At 46.6% G+C, this 22,121-nt stretch overlaps 1 protein-coding gene across 4 annotated transcripts in view; it reads left to right on the top strand.

The window, feature by feature from the left end:
• Positions 1 to 22,121, top strand: part of LOC115081539 (oocyte zinc finger protein XlCOF6-like) — a 63,344-nt gene that overhangs the window by 23,346 nt on the left and 17,877 nt on the right. For 3 of the 4 annotated variants that reach the window (XM_029585975.1, XM_029585974.1, XM_029585973.1), the window contains exon 1: positions 18,160 to 18,390. The exons of the other annotated variant lie outside the window; for it this stretch is intronic. In XM_029585975.1, coding sequence (XP_029441835.1) covers positions 18,367 to 18,390 — 24 coding nt within the window. In that variant the 5' untranslated portion in view covers positions 18,160 to 18,366. Of the gene's footprint in view, positions 1 to 18,159; positions 18,391 to 22,121 lie in introns of those variants that run through there. 4 annotated transcript variants of the gene reach the window in all.

Raw genomic sequence — 22,121 nt, 5'->3', positions numbered from 1 at the left:
TATGATCACTATTGCCAAGCGGCCCCACCACCTTTACCTCTCTCACCAAATCCTGTGCTCCACTGAGAATTAGATCTAAAATTGCTCCCTCTCTCGCCGGTTCCTGAACCAATTGCTCCATAAAGCTATCATTTATTCCATCCAGGAACGTTATCTCTCTAGTGTGTCCCGATGATACATTTACCCAGTCAGTATTGGGGTAATTGAAGTCTCCCATTATTACCGCACTACCAATTTGGTTAGCCTCCCTAATTTCTCTTAGCATTTCACTGTCAGTCTCACCATCTTGATCAGGTGGATGATAGTATACTCCTATCACTATAGTCTTCCCCGACACACAATGGATTTCTACCCTTCTTATGCTCACCTCTTTTTTTCCCTGCACCGACCAGGTGGACAGTATTATACTCCTATCACTGTAGTCTTCCCCGACACACAAGGGATTTCTACCCTTCTTCTCATGCTCACGTCTTTTTTCCCTGCACCGTCAATCATTGGGAGAATGGCGGCCTCCACCATCCAACGCTGACTTCCCCGGGATAGCGTGGGCGCTGCCGACCACCATCTTCCTTCCGGTATCACCTAGGCGTGCACGCGAAGGGCCTCCTTATGAATAAGTCAGGCCGGGAACCTTGGAGGTGTCCCCTCCCGATGATGTCAACACCGCTAGTGTACTTACACTGATTGGCCCATTGCTAAGACGAGTTAGCAAGGAGTTCTCTTGCTTGTTAAATCCACTCTAACTTGGATCTTCTGTTCCAGACTCTCCTCCTGGCATTCAGATGCTCTTAATATCCACTCCTCAGAGGCTCTTCCGCGTCTTGGCTATCCGCTCCTCGGAGGGCCCTCTTGCCTGGACTTCTTGACCCGCTCCTCTGGTATCTCCGCTGGGACTTCCTTGTGTGAGTACATTCTCCAACTTCTATCAACTTTACTGAAGATTCCACGGCGTACACCATCCTCGGGACACTACCATTCTTCAGCCTGTCTATGCTACTCTATCTGTGCCTAAGAATATTACACCATCCATCCGAGGTCTACGGCTTGGTTCCTGTATCGCCGACCTCTGCCTCCTCGGCATACCCCCGCACTGCAGGCCACTTCCGGATCTGCATTCAGAGGTATTCACGTCGGCCTGCAGGAATCCCCGGGTGTACCCCGCGCTGCGGGCCACTACAAGACCTTCGTATCTACATCATCATCCTGACTACTGTATTTGCTCTAAGACTATGTTTATTACATTTCCCGCTCCTCGGGTTTGTGATAGAGTATATGACAGAGAGCCTCAGACTGCCTTAACAGACCAGCTCCAGCTATCTGGCCCAGTCCACCTTAAGACAGACAGGAAAGGGATCCTCGGGTGGGGGCGTTTCCCTGAGGTAAGGGTTGCAAAGGTGAGGCCCTGAGAGAGTTAGAAAGGCCCCAGGGAAAAGAAGGAAGCTGTGCTCTTTTGGGAAAACTGTTCTTGTATTGTCAGTCTGCTGAGGTAAGCAGCCATTTTGATTCTGTCTTGCTGAACTCTTTGTAATTAAACTGTTAAAGCAGAACAGACGCCAGCCTGGTCTGTTCTCCAACCTTCTCCTGTCTTTTGACTGCTCCAAGGGCATCACAGGGTTATGTACTGTATTCTCTCCTTAATAAAGTCTCTTTCACAGCTGTGTCCTACATCGCTGAGACCATGCTCACCGACGGCGAAGCCCACGGGGCTCCTCCCTGTGGGTGGAGACATCTCTCACCTCGGCCCGGGGTTCACAAATTCATCAAAACCATAACACAAAACCTGTAGACTCAACCCAAGGGGAAAGAGGCCAGTCAAGCAGAAGACCCAGTACTAGCCTGTCCTTGAGTCCTGTGCTGCTCCTGCCTGGGGATTACATAAATTAACTGGCCTGTACGGTTGTGAAAACCATGGGGCATAGGAAACGCCGTCCTTTAAGAACAAACATTATAATTATCCTGTTGGAAGCTTACGGAGGAGATCCCATCTTTCATCTAAGATTAGTTGCTTTCCAAGGACGTTAGATTTTGGAAGCTAATTTTCATCTCCGAGTTTATGGGACTAAGCAAACTTTGTTTTGCCATACATTGAATGTGGCACAGGATTGTTTGAGTTTTATTTGCAATTAAAAATTTACAATTTTTTTTTTTTTTTGTATAACTGGTACACTTGAATTTATTTATTTAGAAGTAATAATTAACTGCCCCTCCAAAAAAAAAAAAAGTCTGGGGTGGGATATAATAAAACATACACAATTTTCGTAAAAACATGATTAAAAGTGGTGCGATGCTAAGCCACTTCCTTTGGGGAGTTAGCACTTTTTATGATACCAGTTCACCCTGAAAGATCGTAAGAAATGAGACGTAAGAATATAACGTTTCTGTGCTTAGCGTTTCATCTGTAAATTCCATGAAATCCCAAGAGCTGAAGGAAGAGGTCTGAGTCTCCCAGAAAATACTTACAAAGATGGAGAATGCTGTACTCCAACCTACTTAATCACATCAACGGACCCCGACATTCAGAAAGTGTCAGCGTGTGCATTAAAATGGCCAAACACAGCTTCCATTACCAAACTCAGATCAGCCTGCCCCAAAGTTGAAGGAATTGGTTATAACCTGCCGGCCCATGGGAAAAGGAGCAATAGACAAAATGCTCTGAATGTTAGATTTACAACGAGAAAAAGTACCAGAAATACAGGGGGGGACGACACAAAGATCTCCTGCACCAGCCAGAAGCTGCCCAAGAGCTGGCACATGAATGGGTAAAGAGAGGGCGGCTGAACCCTACCCTAGGAGTGATTGGTAACAGCAGTGCAGGACAGCCGACCATGCACAAGATGGTGACAAGGAGGCAGGGATGCTTTGGATTGGGGGTTGTAATTTCCACGATGATGCTTTCTCATTCTGTATTTCTGTACTTGATGTGATATTTTCTTTCATTCAGTATAATTCTGTAACTGTTAAAATACAATAAATAAAAAGTACAAAAAAACCAGAGCAAGAGCTGGTTACACAACCTGAGGGTAATGATGAAACAGTCTGTGTCGGATAATGTCTATAGGTACTTTTAACCACAGACTTTACCCAGAATTTTCAAAGCAAAATTATGCATCTAAAGCTCAGTTTTGGTGCTCGGCCATTTTATCTCAGGCCAGGTTTTACTTCTTGCCTGGTATGTACCATCTATGACGGGATATAAAAAATCCACTTCCGTTAGTGAAATAGTGAAAGCGTTCAAGCGCCATATTTGAATGTTGTGAAGCATCGGGAGAGGTAGCGCTGAGCTGAACAGTGAGTACCATTGAATGTACTGTCAAATAATAGGAAGAAAAACAAGATAAATTTGGTAAATTAGCTAAATTTGTTTTCACAGGTATCTAGTAGTAAGCCCCTGAAGCAGGTGCAATCGTTGCGCCGAAACATTGTCAATGTCGGGCGGGAAGACAGCTGACAGCAAGCAAGCGAGCGCAAAAAGCGAATTGGAAAATTAGCAGTAAAAGCACAAGCAAAGAGATAAGTGATTTAGTATATAATTTCACGTAACAGTTGAGTGTGAATTTTTAATAATTTTTATTGGGTGAGAGAGGTTGAATTTTTCACATTTGGAAAAAGAAAAAAGTCAATATTCTCACTTGGGAATGGTAGATGACGTGATTCAACAGTGCAATAACATGAGAAGGGTTGCAGCCCTGTAAGGGCAAGAGACTGTGAGCACTCTAATCTGATACCATTTCCAGTGAGTTTTGTTCGTTGAATCGCAAACATACAGTGATTGTTTCTTAGCAATTATCCTCAAAGGTACAAAAAGTTCTTTTTGTTGAATATTAAGAATTTGAGGAACTGAGCCATCATTCTAGACTAATTTTATTAGATTCGGAGATATACTGAGGTAAAACCAGCACTGAATCAGCCTGTCCAGCTGACCTGGGATGAGTGGCAATGCTTCTTCTCAGTGCAGTCAGGGGGTGGCCAGTCACATTCTGTGTGACCTGGCAGTAAGGTTCCCTGAGGGCTCCAGGGACAGACTGCATCAGTGTGGTTTTACCTTCACTGCACACAAGGGAAAGAAAACCAATCTCTCACCAGCAGGTAAAAAAATCATACATGTGACACAATCAAAAGACTGGAAAGCCCCCCTCTTGCTGCTGGACCGCTGCCTTCATTTTAGTTTTATTGAGTTCCTAGTTAAGTTTAGGCTACTAAGGGAGTTGGAATGAGAGTACTTAAAATTTACAGGTGAATTTACTAATTAATCAGCTAGTGTCCTACAAGGGGGTGATTAAACTTTCAATAAGGGCTGGTACAATAGTATGATTTAGATAAGACCCAGATTGATTTTTAATGAGAAAGTGTCTCATGCCTAAAAATCAAGGGTTGAGGGGGTGGGATAGACAGACACTAAAATTAACTATCTCTGGCTTGCTTATTACCTCAGACACACACAAACTCTAAAAAATATATCTCTTAATTTTACTTTTCACCAAACTTTTATAAGCCCAAAAGTTTCTGAAAGCTATACTTACCAATCCTCTTTAACCACCGTTAAATTAATCTTCATTCAGTTAATGGAAGGGTGTCCTCCTCTACTGCAAAGAACACGGGGCCTCTGGAAGCCGGGGCTGTGGAAGTCAATCCCTGGATCGCTTGCGGTGATCTCTGGCCTCCTCTCCCGGGGGATGCTGGAAGCAGTATGCAGATGAGCCTTCCGGGAAAAACAGTGGAAACTATTCTCAAGATCAAAATCGTAGAGCATATAGAAAGACATGGTTTAATGGAACACAGTCAACATGGATTTACCCAAGGGAAGTCTTGCCTAACAAATCTGCTTCACTTTTTTTGAAGGGGTTAATAAACATGTGGATAAAGGTGAACCGGTAGATGTAGTGTATTTGGATTTTCAGAAGGTGTTTGACAAAGTCCCTCAAGAGAGGCTTCTACGAAAACTAAAAAGTCATGGGATAGGAGGTGATGTCCTTTCGTGAATTACAAACTGGTTAAAAGGAAAAAGAGAGTAGGATTAAATGGTCAATTTTCTCAGTGGAAAAGGGTAACAGTGGAGTACCTCAGGGATCTGTACTTGGACTGGTGCTTTTCAATATCTACTAGATAAGGGAGCCCTGACCGACGTGCCGCAAATGCGCAGTAGAGAGCAGCTCTACCGCACATGCGCAGGCGAGCACGTCGGCCAGAGTTTGCCTATTTACAAAAATGGCGCTGGGAGGACCCGTAGCGGCGGCGAGGACCAGGACCCTTAGCGGCGGCGGCGGCGCACGCGCCATCTGAAGGGGTTGTGAATGAGCTGGGAGAGGAGGGGAGTGACTGAGGGGAGGGAGAGGGGGGAGTGACTGAGGGGGGAGGGAGGAGAGAGTGAGGTGAGAAGAGGTGGGAGGGAGAATGGGGGAAGGGAGAATGAGGGGAAGGGGAAAGGGAGAATGAGGGGGAGGTGGAAGGGAGAGGAGGGGGAGGGAGAATGAGAATGAGGTGGAAGGAAGAATGAGGAGGGAGGTGGAAGGGAGAATGAGAGGGAGGGGAAGGTGGAAGGGAGAATGAGAGGGAGGGGAAGGTGGAAGGGAGAATGAGGGGAAGGGAGAATGAGAGGGAGGGGAAGGTGGAAGGGAGAATGAGGGGAAGGGAGAATGAGAGGGAGGGGAAGGTGGAAAGGGAGAATGAGAGGGAGGGGAAGGTGGAAGGGAGAATGAGGGGAAGGGAGAATGAGAGGGAGGGGAAGGTGGAAGGGAGAATGAGGGGAAGGGAGAATGAGAAGGAGGGGAAGGTGAAAGGGAGAATGAGAGGGAGGGGAAGGTGGAAGGAAGAATGAGGGGAAGGTGGAGGGGGGAGGTGGGAGGGAGAATGAGGGGGAAGGAAATGGACCGAAAATTTTTTTTTAAATGTAGCCCGTTGTTATGGGCTTAACGGCTAGTATATATATAAATGATCTGGAAAGGAATACAACGAGTGAGGTTATCAAATCCTCGGATGATACAAAATTATTCAGAGTAGTTACATCACAAGCAGACTGTGATACATTACAGGAGGACCTTGCAAGACTGGAAGATTGGGCATCCAAATGGCAGATGAAATTTAATGTGGACAAGTGCAAGGTGTTGCATATAGGGAAAAATAACCCTTGCTGCAGTTACACGATGTTAGGTTCCATATTAGGAGCTACCACCCAGGAAAAAGATCTAAGCATCATAGTGGATAATACTTTAAAATCGTCGGCTCAGTGTGCTGCAGCAGTCAAAAAAGCAAACAGAATGTTAGGAATTATTAGGGAGGGAATGGTTAATAAAACGGAAAATGTCATAATGCCTCTGTATCGCTCCATGGTGAGACAGCACCTTGAATACTGTGTACAGTTCTGGTCGCCGCATCTCAAAAAACATATAGTTGCGATGGAGAAGGTACAGAGAAAAGCGACCAAAATGATAAAGGGAATGGAACAGCTCCCCTATGAGGAAAGGCTGAAGAGGTTAGGGCTGTTCAGCTTGGAGAAGAGGCGACTGAGGGGGGATATGATAGAGGTCTTTAAGATCATGAGAGGTCTTGAACGAGTAGATGTGAATTGGTTATTTACACTTTTGGATAATAGAAGGACTAGGGGGCATTCCATGAAGTTAGCAAGTAGCACATTTAAGACTAATCAGAGAAAATTATTTTTCACTCAACGCACTATAAAGCTCTGGAATTTGTTGCCAGAGGATGTGGTTAGTGCAATTAGTGTAGCTGGGTTCAAAAAAGGTTTGGATAAGTTCTTGGAGGAGAAGTCCATTAACGGATATTAATCAAGTTTACTTATGGGTAGATTTTCAAAGGGGTACGCGCGTACCCCCCGGAAACCTACCCCAAAACCCTCCTGCGCGCGCCGAGCCTATTTTGCATAAGGTCGGCGGCGTGCGTAAGTCCCGGGGCTTGCATGGAGGGGCGTGTTGGGGGCGTGCTGGGAGTGACGCGGAGTTTTGGGGGTGGCGCCGTGGGCGTGGTTTCGGCCCGGGGCGTTCCGGGGGCGTGGCTGTGGCCTCCGGACCAGCCCCCGGGACCGGAACATGGAGCGGGGCAGCCGGCCGGCGCGCGCAAAGTTACGCCTGCTGGAAGCAGGCGTAACTTTGCCAACAAAGGTAGAGGGGGGTTTAGATAGGACCGGGGGGTGGGTTAGGTAAGGGAAGGGAAGGTGCAGTGGGGTGGAAGGAAAGTTCCCTCCGAGGCCGCTCCGATTTCAGAGCGGCCTCGGAGGGAACAGAGGCAGGCTGTGCGGCTCGGCGCACGCAGGCTGCCGATTTTGGGCAGCCTTGCGAGCGCCGACCCTGGATTTTAATGGATATGCATGGCTACGCGCGTATCTATTAAAATCCTGCGTACTCTTGTTCGCGCTCGCGGTAATTTATAAAATCCGGCCCTTAGGGAATAGCCACTGCTATTAATTGCATCAGTAGCATGGGATCTTCTTAGTGTTTGGGTAATTGCCAGGTTCTTGTGGCCTGGTTTGGCCTCTTTTGGAAACAGGATGCTGGGCTTGATGGACCCTTGGTCTGACCCAGTATGGCAATTTCTTATGTTCTTAACCAGGGCTGCTTCACTCTGTCATAAGAAGTTGCCGTACTGGGTCAGATCAAGGGTCCATCAAGCCCAGCATCCTGTTTCTAATAGTGGCCATTCCAGGTCACAAGTTCCTAGCATGATCCCAAAATGTTGACATCTTTCCATGCTGCTTATCTCAGGATTAAGTAGTGGATTTCTGCAGCTCCACCTTAATAATGGTTTATGGAGTTTTCCTCCAGGAACGTGTCCAAACCTTTTTTATTTTATATTCCACTTTTTTTTCAGTGCTTCAAAGCAGATTACATTCAGGTCCTGTAGGTATTTCCCTATCCCCAGAGAGTTTACAATCTAAGTTCGTACCTGAAGCAATGAAGGGTAAAGTGACTTGCCCAACGTCACAAGGAGTGACAGCAAGACTCAAATCTTGGTCTCCTGGTTCATAGCTCACTGCTCTAATCACTAGGCTACTCCTCGAAACAGCTACACTAATAGCTTTCACTACATCAGTGATGGCCAACCTTTTGAGCTCAGTGTGTCAAAATTCATTAAAAAAAAAACGAGCATAACTCGGGTGGTGTGTCACTTCTAGAAAACTCCATAATTTTGTGATATTTGTAGCTCTAATTAATAACAAAGAGTTATAATTTTAATATATGTACTGTATTTATTAATAAAGCAAAAACAAATAATTCTTTATCTTACCTGCTTAGTGACTTTTTTTGTTGCTGAATTTCATTGGCTAAATCTTCAATTAAAACACTCTCTCTCCCTCCCCCCCCCCCCCCCCCCCACCACACACACAGACACACTCTTACTTCCCTGGATTTTCTCATACACACTCATGCTCTCACACTCACTGGCTCCCTCACATACACACAAACACACACACCCAGGCAAGCTCCCAATCATTCTCACACACACAGACCCCCAGGCAGGCACCAATTCATTCTCACACACACACACGCATACACCACCCACAGGCAGGCACCTATTCTCACACATACAAACCCCAGGAAGACACCCATACATTCTCATACACAGACACACCCTCAGGCAGGCACCCATGCATTCACATGCACACACTAAAGGCAGACCCCCCTCTCTTTCTTTTGCCAGCAACCTCGGAGCCTCTCTCATTCCTCTGCTGCCACTGTCACTGCTGCCGCGTGGCTATTTGGGAGACGCTGATTGCTGCTACTGACACTGAAGCCCATTCTGCTGCCTCCTCTGTGCAGGCCCCGTGGGCTTCCACTTCCTCCATGCTGATCTCGTACATTGTGAGATCCGCATAGAGAAAGTGCTATTCTTGCACATTCCCAAAGATTACATGTGCCAATCACTAAAAAGTAATTTTTTTACCTTTGCTGTCTGATCTTAGTTTTCTAATTGGTTGGTCACAGGCTTTTTTTTTCCCACCTTCCCTTTCTTTTTGCCAATTCCTTTTATATTGTCTTTTTTCTGTTTCTTTTCTCTGCATCTTCTTCCCTCAACCACACAGTCAGGTTCTCATTCTCACATGCATTTCTCTCTCTCTCACACACACACAGGCTCTCACTCTCACATGCTCTCATATAATCATTCATACACACAGTCTCTCACTGGCACATGCTGTCTGACTCTCACACACACAGGCTCTCTCTCACTCCCACATGCTGTCTTGCTCATGCACAGACTCTCACTGTCACATGCTCTCGCTCATACAATCATTCATACACACAGGCTCTCACTGTCACATGCTGTCTCTCTCTCACACACACACACAAGCTCTCACTGTCACATGCTGTCTCTCATATAATCATTCATACACACAGTCTCTCACTGGCACATGCTGTCTGACTCTCACACACACAGGCTCTCTCTCACTCCCACATGCTGTCTTGCTCAAGCACAGGCTCTCACTGTCACATGCTCTCGCTCATACAATCATTCATACACACAGTCTCTCACTGGCACATGCTGTCTCTCTCACACACACACAGGCTCTCTCTCACTCCAACATGCTGTCTTGCTCAAGCACAGGCTCTCACTGTCACATGCTGTCTCTCACACACACACAGGCTCTCACATGCTGTCTCTACAAACATTCAGGTCCTCACTCCCACACACAATCTCTCAACTCATCTCATACACGCACACACATACCCTCTACAGACCCTCAGCCTCTCTCTCACCTCTGGGCCTCCTCTTCGTGGGTCGCCGCAGGATGGACTCTGCAGCGGCCCTGATCTTCTCGGGCTCGGCGGCCCTGCTACCGGGCCTCTTCCTCTTCTCGGGCCGCTGCGACTTGGGATTCTTGGCGGCCCGTAAGCGCTGCTCCTCTTCTGCATGCGCTGATGCTTCTCCTCCTTCCTGCCCACGCGGCTCCGGCAACGTTTACTTCCGGGGCCACACAGGCAGAAAGGAGGAGGAGCATCAGCGCGTTTAAACGCGATCTTTTTCTTTGGGACGTGGTGACGTGAGCCTCACCACGGCCCTGCCTATCTGCCTGTTGCTGCGCCGCATGAGCCTCCCTGCGCCCGGGGGCATTGGGGGGATACTAAAAAACTAATTTTAAAGGGTCGGCGCAGCCGATAAAAAACAAAAAATTCCCAATAGTCCACGACACGCAGCACGTGTCAGCAAAAACGTCTCGGCGTGTCATAGGTTAGCCATCACTGCACTACATCCTCTGGCAATGAATGCCAGAGCTTAATTATATGTTGAGTAAAAAAATATTTTCTCTATTAGTTTTAAATGTATACTTCATTGTCCCCTAGTCTTTGTGAAGGGGTCTGAACGCTTCAACCTGACAAAGGACTTCATGTACCAGAATTCCCTGCTTCATGACGGGTTTACTTACAGTCTGCAATACAGCTGTAATTAGGACATTGAGAAACTCTCTGTCAGCACATTGCACATTTTCATCTTTTGGCTTCGCTGTTCTTATTCTCTGATAAGCTTTCACTGCTGTAACCTAGATTAGAACAATGGATGTATTATGTGATGGGCTGTATTACTGCAGACTCGCGAATTCCTTTCCAGAACTGCAAGTCCCAGCAGCCTCTCCTGCAGAACATGGGAGAAGTTTCACGAAAGTTCCAGGGTGTCGAGGGAGGGGGTCAGTAGCCCCTTCAGCCGGAATATGCTTGCTCAGCAATGCTTAGAACGCATGTGTAAAAGATAAGAACTGTAAAGTGCATAAGAGTCTGCTCCTGGAGGGGAGGGGCATGCAGTTGTACTGAGCCTTTGTCTTAGCTGCATCTTGCTGGCAATAAAAGTCTATCTTTACGGATCAGTTGTCTGGACCTCCTTACTGACTAAAAAGAGACGGTTACATTTGGCGAGCCTCAGCCAGGAGGTACCGGGGACGCTATTTTAGCCCCCCAGTTGGTCCAGGGGATTTTGTGGCGGAGTGATCCCCCAGACTTGCCTGGTGAGTGGCCACCGCTGAGTTCAGTGATCAGGTATCTGAGGGGGTCATTCCACGGAGATCCTCTGAGACCTTTGGGCTGGTGATCTGGGAAGAAGGCTTTCATGACGTTCGGAAGAACCCTGCAGGCGAGTATTAAGGGAATGATGGGAAAAGTGAAGAATAGCTAAAAGAGTAGCAAATAACCGGTCCATCCGTGAGGGGACCGAGGGGGCTTTGATCACACCCCAAGCGGTGGTTTGGTAGGAATTGCATTCCGAAAGCCACGCGCATAAAAAGAGGAAAAAGAAGTAACGCATACGATAGTGGGAATAGGTTTCTTGTTGTGTGAAAGTGACCCTTTTGTGTCTGACGGATACGGACCCCTTACCTATCCGTCTTCCCTTCCCTCCTTTGTCTGTGATTCTATCCTGATGGGAGGGGGCGGTTCGACTCCATTAAAAGTCATGACGGAACACTATAGGGAAGTGTTCGATAGACATAAATGTACTAAACCCGGAATGATTCAACGATGCACCCATAGGTGGCCCGGTTTGTGTGTAAATTGGCCTCCGGAAGGAACTTTCAATTTCCAAACGGCCACAAGGGTCCTGAAAATAGTTAGTGAAGAAGGGAATCCGGGTTGCCCTGAGGATTAACCGTACATAACTGCTTGGATTGCAGTTATTGAAAATCCTCCGTCGTGGGCAAAGAAGTTAGTGGAGGGAGCCGCCCTCGTAATGGTGGCTCAGGCGCACAAAATGGGGAACTGGAAGTCCCCATTATTAATTAAGGATTGTAATGTATGTAACTGCTATCTGTGAATTGCAAGCACATGTACCAGGGATTCTTTGTTTTTAATTGTTTTAAACCCTAATAAGAAGAGATTTTGGGTTACAGATGCTGCACAAGACTACTATACAACAAATTAATGTACAGTGTTAAGTTAAAATACTGATTTGATTACTGAGAATGCATTTACTGGTGTTGAAGTTTAGAACTTGATGGCAGTTAAGGGTTAACGGCAGAGATAATTACAGGAGAGAGGAGGGAATCGAGCCAGAGAGAGAAGAGAAAGGAAAAAAAAAAAAAAAAAAAGGGACATTGGCTAGCCTGGGTGAATGAAGACAAAGAGAAAGAAAAATTGTTTCGTTTGTTTTAACAGAACATTATTGAAAGTTAGTTCATGGTGTGCGTATGTGAATAAAGATAGAATTGTGGTATGTTAATTAAAAGAAAGGAAGATTGTAGCTCCAAGTTTCTGCTGATTAAATTTATTCTCCAAGGTCCTTGCTAAAACTGTCTGTAATCTGACAAAGGATTGCTACTTGCAAAGAAATACCAGAACCAAGGGTCCCTTACAAATCATTTAGTGCCTTATGATGCAGGCTATTTTTAAGACATTTTATAGCAGCAAATTAATTGTTACAGTACAAAGTGGAATGGTGGTGCGTCCCACTGCGTGTCAGTACGTAGTGCGTAGGCATTCAATATGGCTGTGCGTTTCAATGCTGGCATTGCTAATCAGAAGTTTTAGTTTTCTCATATCTTCTATCCCAGTGTCCTCCCTATGCTTATCTTTCTATTCTCTAATACCATGTTAATTATTGTTCTTACTTGTCTCCTATATATTATCTGTTATTTAAAAGTTACATTGGAACGCATGATAAAGTATGAACTCTCTTTTGCTGACGCAGTTTATTTTGAAGCTGTCTCTGGGAAATTTAGAGAAATGATTAAGAATGGGTTCTTTGTTAAAGTTTTTCTTGTTGCTTCTTTGGCTAGCAGTAGTTAAATATGCAGAGTTACTCCCTGTTTTAAGGAACTGGCAAGATAAGACAGCCAAGCATGTGCAGCGCTGACTGTGGGAATTACAGGATGCCGTTTGTAAAAAAAAAAAAAAAAACAAAAACGGAGAAAACAAAGACTTAATATTAAAAATTTTGATTCAGTGGCAGGCGCAAGATAAGGATTATTGGAAGTTGTGGGCAAGAAAAGGGGCCACTATGCAAGATTAGGAACAAGAGCAAATATGAGTCGGCCCAAATGATAAAGTAGTGGCCCCCACACACATATATATATATATTGCAATTATGTTCTTTTACCACTGGTGGGGGCTGGGCTCTGGCTATTACCATATGTTCTTAGTGTTTGCAATGTAATTGATACAAGGCTTCCAAGGGTTTGATCATCACTCCTGCACACCTAAAGCGCCCCCCCCGGATCCTTGCCTGCAGATCCAGGTTGACTTTATTGAATTAACCCAATGCCAAACTTACAAGTATGAAGGAAGCAATGTTTTGCAGCTTCTCAGCCTCGTCAGAACTGATTTGCCTCCAGGCGCAAGTCACCTATTCAATTTCCAGATGGACTGTGATCTTTTCATCGTATTTTGAGATGTATGGGAACAGGGATCAGGAAGAGAAGAAAAGGGCCCGTCCCTGCAACCAGGAACTTAATAATAGAGACCCGACATCCGAAAGAAGCTGCAGAAGGCCGAAGGCTTTGAGGGCATGAGCCTCAGCCAGTTAAAAGCTATAGCAGACTAGGTATGTGGAAATAGAGAAGTGGAAGAGAAAAGAGAGAAGCAAGTAGACATATGAAGGAGAAAGTGACTGTTAGCCGCCGCTCTCGAGGACACGCGGACGGGAAGGAGCCAAGACAATGGCAGACCGCGAAGAGGAGGGGGAACAAGACCCCCTTTGGGAAAGAATCAGTGTGCGTACTGCAAAAATGAAGGCCATTGGAAGAGAGACTGTGAAGAATGGCAAAAGAAATACGGGAGCCCTGCAGTGAATACTAACGACAAAAATGGACCTGCACCGAGACAAAGGGGCCGAGGAGGAAGGAGATCGGACAACCCCCACTGGCAGATGGCGGGGGAGGCGACAAGGAGCATACAGCCTGAAGAGACCGGGAGGGAAGAATCCCCACTGACCCTCTGGTGGAGATCCACGAGGTAACACAACAAAAATCAGGGGCCTGTTGGACTCAGAGGCCAACGATCTACGAAAGAGACTGTTTCTGTAGTGGGTGCCTCAGGTTAGGTACTCACTGCCCCTCTGCAGAAAGAATGAACTATACAAGTAGGCGGGACCATGGTATCCCTTATCGGATGGAACCTGCTGTGTAAGCCTCAGACCACATTGAGATTTCAACCAACAGGGGAAGTTAAAGCCTCCTTCGGGGACCATCCAGTGATACTCATCTGTCCCCTCCAAGAAGAATGGAGACTACATCTTCCCATAGTCGAACGAACCATCGAACATCGATATGAAAACAACACCCCCCTCAACAAAAACGAAGACAACTGATGGATAGTGTACCCCAAGTATGGTCCGAGCAGAACCCGGGAGGAATAGCTATCGACACTACCCCCATATGGATAGAGATGAAACAGAATGCACAGGTGATAAATCAATCTCAATACCCCATTCCATATATGGCCAGACAAGGAATCCAGATACACCTGCAAAGACTGTATGATTTGGGCATTCTTCGGCGAATCCGATCTGCTTGGAACACCCCTTTGTTGCCAGTAAAGAAGCCTGGATCTAATGACTATCGACCAGTACAAGACTTAAGAAAAGTGAATAGTCAAGTAGCAGATCTAGTAGCCCTCGTCCCAAATCCGTATTCAATCTTGGCTCAAGTCTCTCCTGCATCAAAGTGGTACAGTGTCATTGATCTCAAAGATGCCTTCTTCTCCGTCCCGGTGGCGGAGGAATGTCAAAAGATTTTTGCTTTCACATGGGAAGATGCAGATACTGGAGTAAAGCAGCAGTACACATGGACTCGGTTGCCTAAAGGGTTTAGGCACTCACCTACGCTGTTCGGTGAGCAACTGGCAAAAGATTTAAAGATGTATCAAGTAAAGTATGGGCCAGTCATACAATACGTGGATGACCTTCTGTTGTTTCGAGAGACGTACCTCGAATGTGCGGTATCCACTCTTCAGCTGCTAAAGATGTTGTACTCAAAAGGGTATCGTGCAAGTAAAAAGAAAGCGCAAATCTGTGAATTGGAAGTAGAGTATTTAGGCTTCCAAATACGTGGAGGAACCCGATGTCTGGGGATTTCTCGCACCAGTTCTATAAGAGATCAACCTGTACCCACTTGCAAGAAAGAGCTCCGGGCGTTCCTTGGAGCTGCAGGATACTGTAGGCTGTGGATTGCTAACTATGCAGTTATTGCCCAACCCCTGTACGACAAGCTGCGGGGTAAAGAGGCAGAATCTCAACCCTTCCAATGGGAAGGAAACGAACTGGCAAGCTTACGTCAACTAAAAGAAGCCTTAATTGAACCACCTGCCTTAGGATTGCCAGATGTGATGAAACCATTTCATCTATTCGTCGATGAAAAGAAAGGAATGGCCATTGGGGTATTGACTCAAACTCTAGAATCATAGGAACGACCTGTTGCATATCTGTCAAAAGGAATGGACAATGTTGCAAAAGGATGGCCAGGTTGTCTTCGAAGCATTGCGGCTGCATGCTTACTAATTCCAGAAGCAGTCAAATTAACTTTTGGTCAAACTCTGAACGTAACAACTCCCCACACCATTCAAGGACTGCTAGAGACCCATGGACCAAAATGGATGACTAATTCACGTCTCGTCAAGTATTAAGCCTTACTGTGTGAAACACCTGAACTTCAAATACAGGACAGCAAAAACTTGAACCCGGCCACTCTTATGCCGGCACCTGAACCAGTTGCCCATGATTGTGAAGAAGTCATGACTACAATACATTCCAGTAGACCAGACCTGAGGGATCAACCCTGGCAAGGAGCTTGGACTTTATTAACTGATGGGAGCAGCCAAATCATTCATGAGATACGTTCTGCTGGATATGCTGTTGTATCCGAAGATGAAATCGTTGAGGCTCAACCTCTTCCCCCAGGAACGTCTGCACAAAAAGCTGAACTAATTGCCCTTACTCGAGCTCTGCAGTTGGCAGAAGGACAAACTGTAAATATCTATACAGACTCTAAATATGCCTTCCTTACAATTCAAGTGCATGGAGCATTATAGAGGGAAAACAATTGAACAATGCATCAGAAGTACGTGAATTACTAGACGCAGTTTGGCTTCCTCGCAAGGTGGCTGTAATGCATTGCAAAGCACACACCAGGAAATCAAACCCTATTGTCAAGAAAATCAGAGAGCAGATGAAGCAGCAAACAGGGGCAACTCGGGAACCCTTCCAAGCAGTATTAATTGCATCGAATCATCAGGCTTCAGGCAGTCCTGGAGCTCATCACCAACGACTGCTTTCGCTCTTAAACTCTGGGCAAAACAAAATACCAAAATTATGACTGCAGTGTACCAGAATAGATTGGTTTTAGATTACCCTCTGGCCCAGGAAGGAGGGTTTGTGGAACATTTAACCTCTCCAATTGTTGTTTACAGGTAGATGACCAAAACAAGGTTATCCAAGACATCACTGATCGCATGGTCAAGATGGCACACGTCCCTGTCCAGCAGTGGAATAGTGCTTGGGACTGGACCAATGGATTCCGTGGTTGGTTTTCCATGATCGGTGGATTTAAGAGCTTGTTTGTTATCCCAGCCAGTTTAATTCTGTTTTGTTTTTTAGGACCCTGAATTATTCCTTTCTTGCTCAAACCGCCTTCGTCGGGTGATGAAGGACATTGCTGAACGCAAAACAGCCACGCAGCTCCTGCCACTGTACATGTATTCCTCTGAACCTATAGAACCTGTTTAACCATCCTCATGTTTTATCCTGGGCCATCTTCCCATACATGACAAGTTCGGGCTACAAAGGGGGGTGGAGCCAATAGGGCCCATCCGTCTCAAACCCGTGAAGAAACCATCGGACTGTTTGGGAAATTAGGGCCCCCTGAGAACTCAAATTGCTAATTTTTCTTGTTTCTGTTTCTTTCAGCTCCACAGTTGCGTTGTGATGGTGTGATACTTTTCATAGAGAATGATAAGTATCAAAGGGGGGAATGAAGGGGTCTGAACGCTTCAACCTGACAAAGGACTTCATGTACCAGAATTCCCTGCTTCATGACGGGTTTACTTACAGTCTGCAATACAGCTGTAATTAGGACATTGAGAAACTCTCTGTCAGCACATTGCACATTTTCATCTTTTGGCTTCGCTGTTCTTATTCTCTGATAAGCTTTCACTGCTGTAACCTAGATTAGAACAATGGATGTATTATGTGATGGGCTGTATTACTGCAGACTCGCGAATTCCTTTCCAGAACTGCAAGTCCCAGCAGCCTCTCCTGCAGAACATGGGAGAAGTTTCACGAAAGTTCCAGGGTGTCGAGGGAGGGGGTCAGTAGCCCCTTCAGCCGGAATATGCTTGCTCAGCAATGCTTAGAACGCATGTGTAAAAGATAAGAACTGTAAAGTGCATAAGAGTCTGCTCCTGGAGGGGAGGGGCATGCAGTTGTACTAAGCCTTTGTCTTAGCTGCATCTTGCTGGCAATAAAAGTCTATCTTTACGGATCAGTTGTCTGGACCTCCTTACTGACTAAAAAGAGACGGTTACATTTGTACTTTTTAAAACAAGTAACAAACAACTAACATTTTCTACCCCACTCATTATTTTATAAACCTCCATCATATCTCCCCTCAGCTGTCTGTTCCCCAAGCTGAAGAGTCATAACCTCTTCAGCCTTTCTTCATAGGGGAGCTGTTCCATCCCCTTTATCATCTTGGTCGCCCTTCTCTGTACCTTTTCTAATTCCGCTATATCTTTTTTGAGATGTGGTGACCAGAACTACACACAATACTCACAATGAGGTTGCACCACAGAGCAATACAGAGGCTTCATGATATTCTCTGTGTTATTCTCCTTTCCTAATAATCCCCAGCATCCTATTTGATTTCTTGGCTGCTGCTGCTGCACACTGAGCAGAAGGTTTCAACATATTTTCAACACTAACACCTAGATCCTTTTCCTGAATGGTGACTCTAATGTGGAACTTTGCATTGTGTAGCTATAGTTTGGGCTACTCTTTCCTAAGTGCATCACTTTGCAAGTCTCTACATTAAATTTAATTTTCCATTTGCATGCCCAGTTTCCCAAGGTCCTCTTACAATTTCTCACAGTCCTCTTATATAAGAGAAGGAACGCTTAGAGATGGTAGATTTACAAACCCAGGCCTGGATCGCTGCCCCTCCTGGCATGGATGGAGCTGGTTGGCAGCTGTGACTGTAACCGGAGCCTCAGCAGCTTTTTGCCAGTCCCAAGATGGCGCCCGCACGAGACCCTGAGACAGAGCTCTGAGACCACAGGGCTTCCAGTCTGTTTGTCTACCTAGATCCCGCCTCCCCTTCCCCTCCCTCCTAACCCGGAACATTTCCTGCAACTTCTCTGCAAGCCTCAGCCCTTGAGAGAGAAGCAGAGCCTGAAGAAAGCGAGAGAAGGGAGAGAGCCTGCAGCTTCCTCCTCCCCAGGAGAGAGCATGGCCGAGGCAGAGCCTGCACAGGTAGGGCTGGCAGAGGGGGAGCAGGCAGAGACGCTTCTTGGCAGACCAACTTCTTAAGGAGCTTTGCATGCATTCGTGCAAAAGGAAGGAAATGTTCTTTAAATCCCTAGGTCAGCAGTTTCTAAATTGTGGGTTGTGAACCCAAATGGGGTTGCTAAATTATCTGCTGAGCTATTCAAGACCCACCAGCAAAGGAAATAAAGGAGCTGTGGGAAGAAAGAAGTGAGAGCAAACAAATGGGCCGATACAGTAAAGTCTGCGGGAGAGCGGGGTCTCCCGGCGCGCGCACGGGCCACTCTCCTGTGCGCGCGATTCAGTATGCAAATTAGACCCGGCGGTAAAAACAGATAAAAGGAGGCGCTAGGGACACTAGCGCGTCCCTAGCGCCTCCTTTTGGCCCGGAGTGGCGGCTGTCAGCGGCTTTGACAGCCGACGCTCAATTTTCCCAGCGTCTGTTCTCGAGCCCGCTGACAGCCACGGGTTTGGAAACCGGACGCAGCAAAATTGAGCGTCCGGTTTTCGACCCACAGGCCGACTTAAATTTTTTTACTTTTGGTAACTTTTGGGACCTCCGACTTAATATCACTTTCCCGGTGCCTGAAGAAATCAGCGCCTACCCAAAGGTAGGCGCTGATTTCAGAAAGTAAAATGTGCGGCTTGGCTGCACATTTTGTTTTCTGAATCGCGCGGGAATACCTAATAGGGCCATCAACATGCATTTACATGTTGTGGGCGCTATTAGGTTCGGGGGGGTTGGACACGCGGTTTCGGCCCCTTCCTGAATAAGGGGCAATGCTAGCACGTCGAAAAATGTGCGTCCAATCGAGGGTTAACAGTGCGCTCCAACTGTATTTATTTATTTATTTATTTATAGATTTTTCTATACCGGGGTACGTAAATAACATCACCTCGGTTTACATTCAAACAGTAATTCAGCATTGCGCTTTACAATTTAATATGGTAACTGAACAAATACAATACAGTATATAACTATGTATTAAAAGAATATAAGCAATATATGAGAGATTGTGGCGGTTAGGAAGAGTAGTTGAGGATACAGATCATTGATAGTAGGCTTTTTTAAATAGCCAGGTTTTGTATCGGCCCCAAAGAAATTAGGCAGAGCCAGGGACCAGGGCAGTGGCAACCCATGCAGGCCTGGAGTTTAGCAGGGGCTGCAGCTGCAATAAGCTGAGGATAAGTAGTGGTAGGATCTGGGGAGAGCATCTGGAGGGAAGAGTGGGGCTGGGGAAGAGAGAGAAAGTTGTGGGGCTGAGTTAGATTGAGGGAGATAAAATAGGGTGGAAAATGGGCAGAAGCTGGAGGCAGAAAGAGAGACTGGTAGGAAGGGAGTGGAAGAGAGAGACCGGTGGGGAGGGGCTGGGATTCCTCAAACCTCTGGAGATTGATAAAACATAGAACATAAGAACATAAGAAATTGCCATGCTGGGTCAGACCAAGGGTCTATCAAGCCCAGCATCCTGTTTCCAACAGAGGCCACAAGAACCTGGCCATTACCCAAACACTAAGAAGATCCCATGCTACTGATGCAATTAATAGCAGTGGCTATTCCCCAAGTAAAACTGATTAATAGCCATTAATGGACTTCTCCTCCAAAAACCCATCCAAACCTCTTCCGAACCCAGCTACATCAACTGCACTAACCACATCCTCAGGCAACAAACTCCAGAGCCTCACTGTGCGCTGAGCGAAAAAGAACCCCCTCCGACCAGTCCCAAATGTGCCACCTGCCAACCCCATGGAATGCCCCCCAGTCCCTCCACCATTCGAAAGCGAAAACAACCGAGTCACATCTACTCGTTCAAGACCTCTCACGATCTCAAAGACCTCCATCACATCCCCCCTCAGCCGTCTCCCCTCCAAGCCGAACAGCCCCAATCCCTTCAGCCCTTCCCCACAGGGAAGCCGCTCCATCCCCCCCAACACCCTGGTTGCCCCTCTCTGTACCCTCTCCATCGCAACCACATCCCTTCCGAGATGCGGCGACCAGAACTGCACACAGCACTCAAGGTGCGGTCCCACCATGGAGCGACACAGAGGCACCACGACACTCTCCGTTCCATTAACCATTCCCTTCCCAACAATTCCCAACACTCTATCCGCCTCTCTGACTGCCGCAGCACACCGAGCCGACGACTCCAAAGTATTATCCACTATGATGTCCAGATCCCCTTCCTGGGTGGTAGCTCCCAATATGGAACCCAACATCGTGCAACTACAGCAACGGCCATCTTTCCCTATATGCAACACCCTGCACCGGTCCACACCAAATTCCATCCGCCACCTGGATGCCCAATCCTCCAGTCTCGCAAGGTCCCCCCGCAATGCATCACAGTCTTCCTGTGACTTAACCACTCCGAACAACTTTGTATCATCTGCAAATTTGATAACCCCACCCGTCGTATTCCTTTCCAGATCATTTATATATATATTGAAAAGCACCAATCCAAGTACAGATCCCTGAGGCACTCCACCGTTTACTCCCTTCCACTGAGAAAACTGACCATTTAATCCTACTCTCTGTTTCCTGTCTTTTAGCCTGTTTGTAATCCACGAAAGGACATCGCCTCCCATCCCATGACTCTTTAGTTCTTGTAGAAGCCTCTTATGAGGGACCCTGTCAAACGCCTTCTGAAAATCCATCTACCGGTTCCCCTTCATCCACATGTTTATCAACCCCTTCAAAAAAATGAAGCAGATTTGTTAGGCAAGACTTCCCTTGGGTAAATCCATGTTGACTGTGTCCCATTAAACCATGTCCTTCTATATGCTCTACGATTTTGTTCTTGAGAATAGTTTCCACTATTGGCAGATAAGTACTAAATGGTCCATCCAGTCTGCCCAGCGAGTTGCTCACAGTAGTAATTTCCGTTCCATGCAGTTTACCCCCTGTGCTTTCTGGTAAGGATAGTAACTGCTGCTCTAGCATTTAGGGATCCGCGGTGCCTATCCCTTGCCCTTTTTGAAGTCATTTATCGTTTTCGTCCTTTCCACCTCTTCCGGGAGCGCATTCCAGCATCCACTACCCCCTCTGTGAAGAAATATTTCTTGATGTTGGCTCTGGGCTGAGCCCCCTAGAGTTTCATTGCGTGATCCCCCTAGTTCTACAGTTTCTTTTCCAATGGAAAAGGTTTGAAGTTTGTGCATCATTAACACCTTTCAGATGTCTGTATCCTATCTCCCCTGTGCCTCCTCTCCTCCAGGGTATGCAATATTCAGGTTCTTCAGCCTCTCCTCTTCCGATAGCGATCCCACACCATTTTGGATGCCTTTTCTCTGGACTGCTTTCATTCTGTCTTCATCTCTTTTTGAGGTACGGTCTCCAGAGCTGAACGCAGTACTCCAGGTGAGGCCTCAACCAAAGATTTGTACCAGGGGCATTATCACCTCCTTTCTCTTACCTGTTATCCCTCTCTCTGGGCAGCCCGGGATACTTCTGGATTTAGCTATTACCTTGTCACATTGCTTTGCTGCTGTTATGCCAGCGCGCTCATCCAACCCCGCTGACCGGCCATGCAGCAGGACGCTGCCATCATGACTCTTCACGGCCGGCCAGCCACCGCCGTTCTAATCCCCCCTCTGGCGTGCTGGACTTAGCTCTTCTTAAAAGGGCCCATTGCGAGAAACTCCAGCAGCGCCTATCGATGACATCGGGTCCCAGCCCCTATAAAAGGCCTCCCACAGTACTCACTCTTTGCCTCAGCAACGGG

The sequence above is a fragment of the Rhinatrema bivittatum genome, unplaced genomic scaffold (assembly GCF_901001135.1).
Source record: "Rhinatrema bivittatum unplaced genomic scaffold, aRhiBiv1.1, whole genome shotgun sequence".
Classification (NCBI taxonomy): domain Eukaryota; kingdom Metazoa; phylum Chordata; class Amphibia; order Gymnophiona; family Rhinatrematidae; genus Rhinatrema; species Rhinatrema bivittatum.
This window is presented reverse-complemented; position numbering and strand designations above follow the sequence as displayed.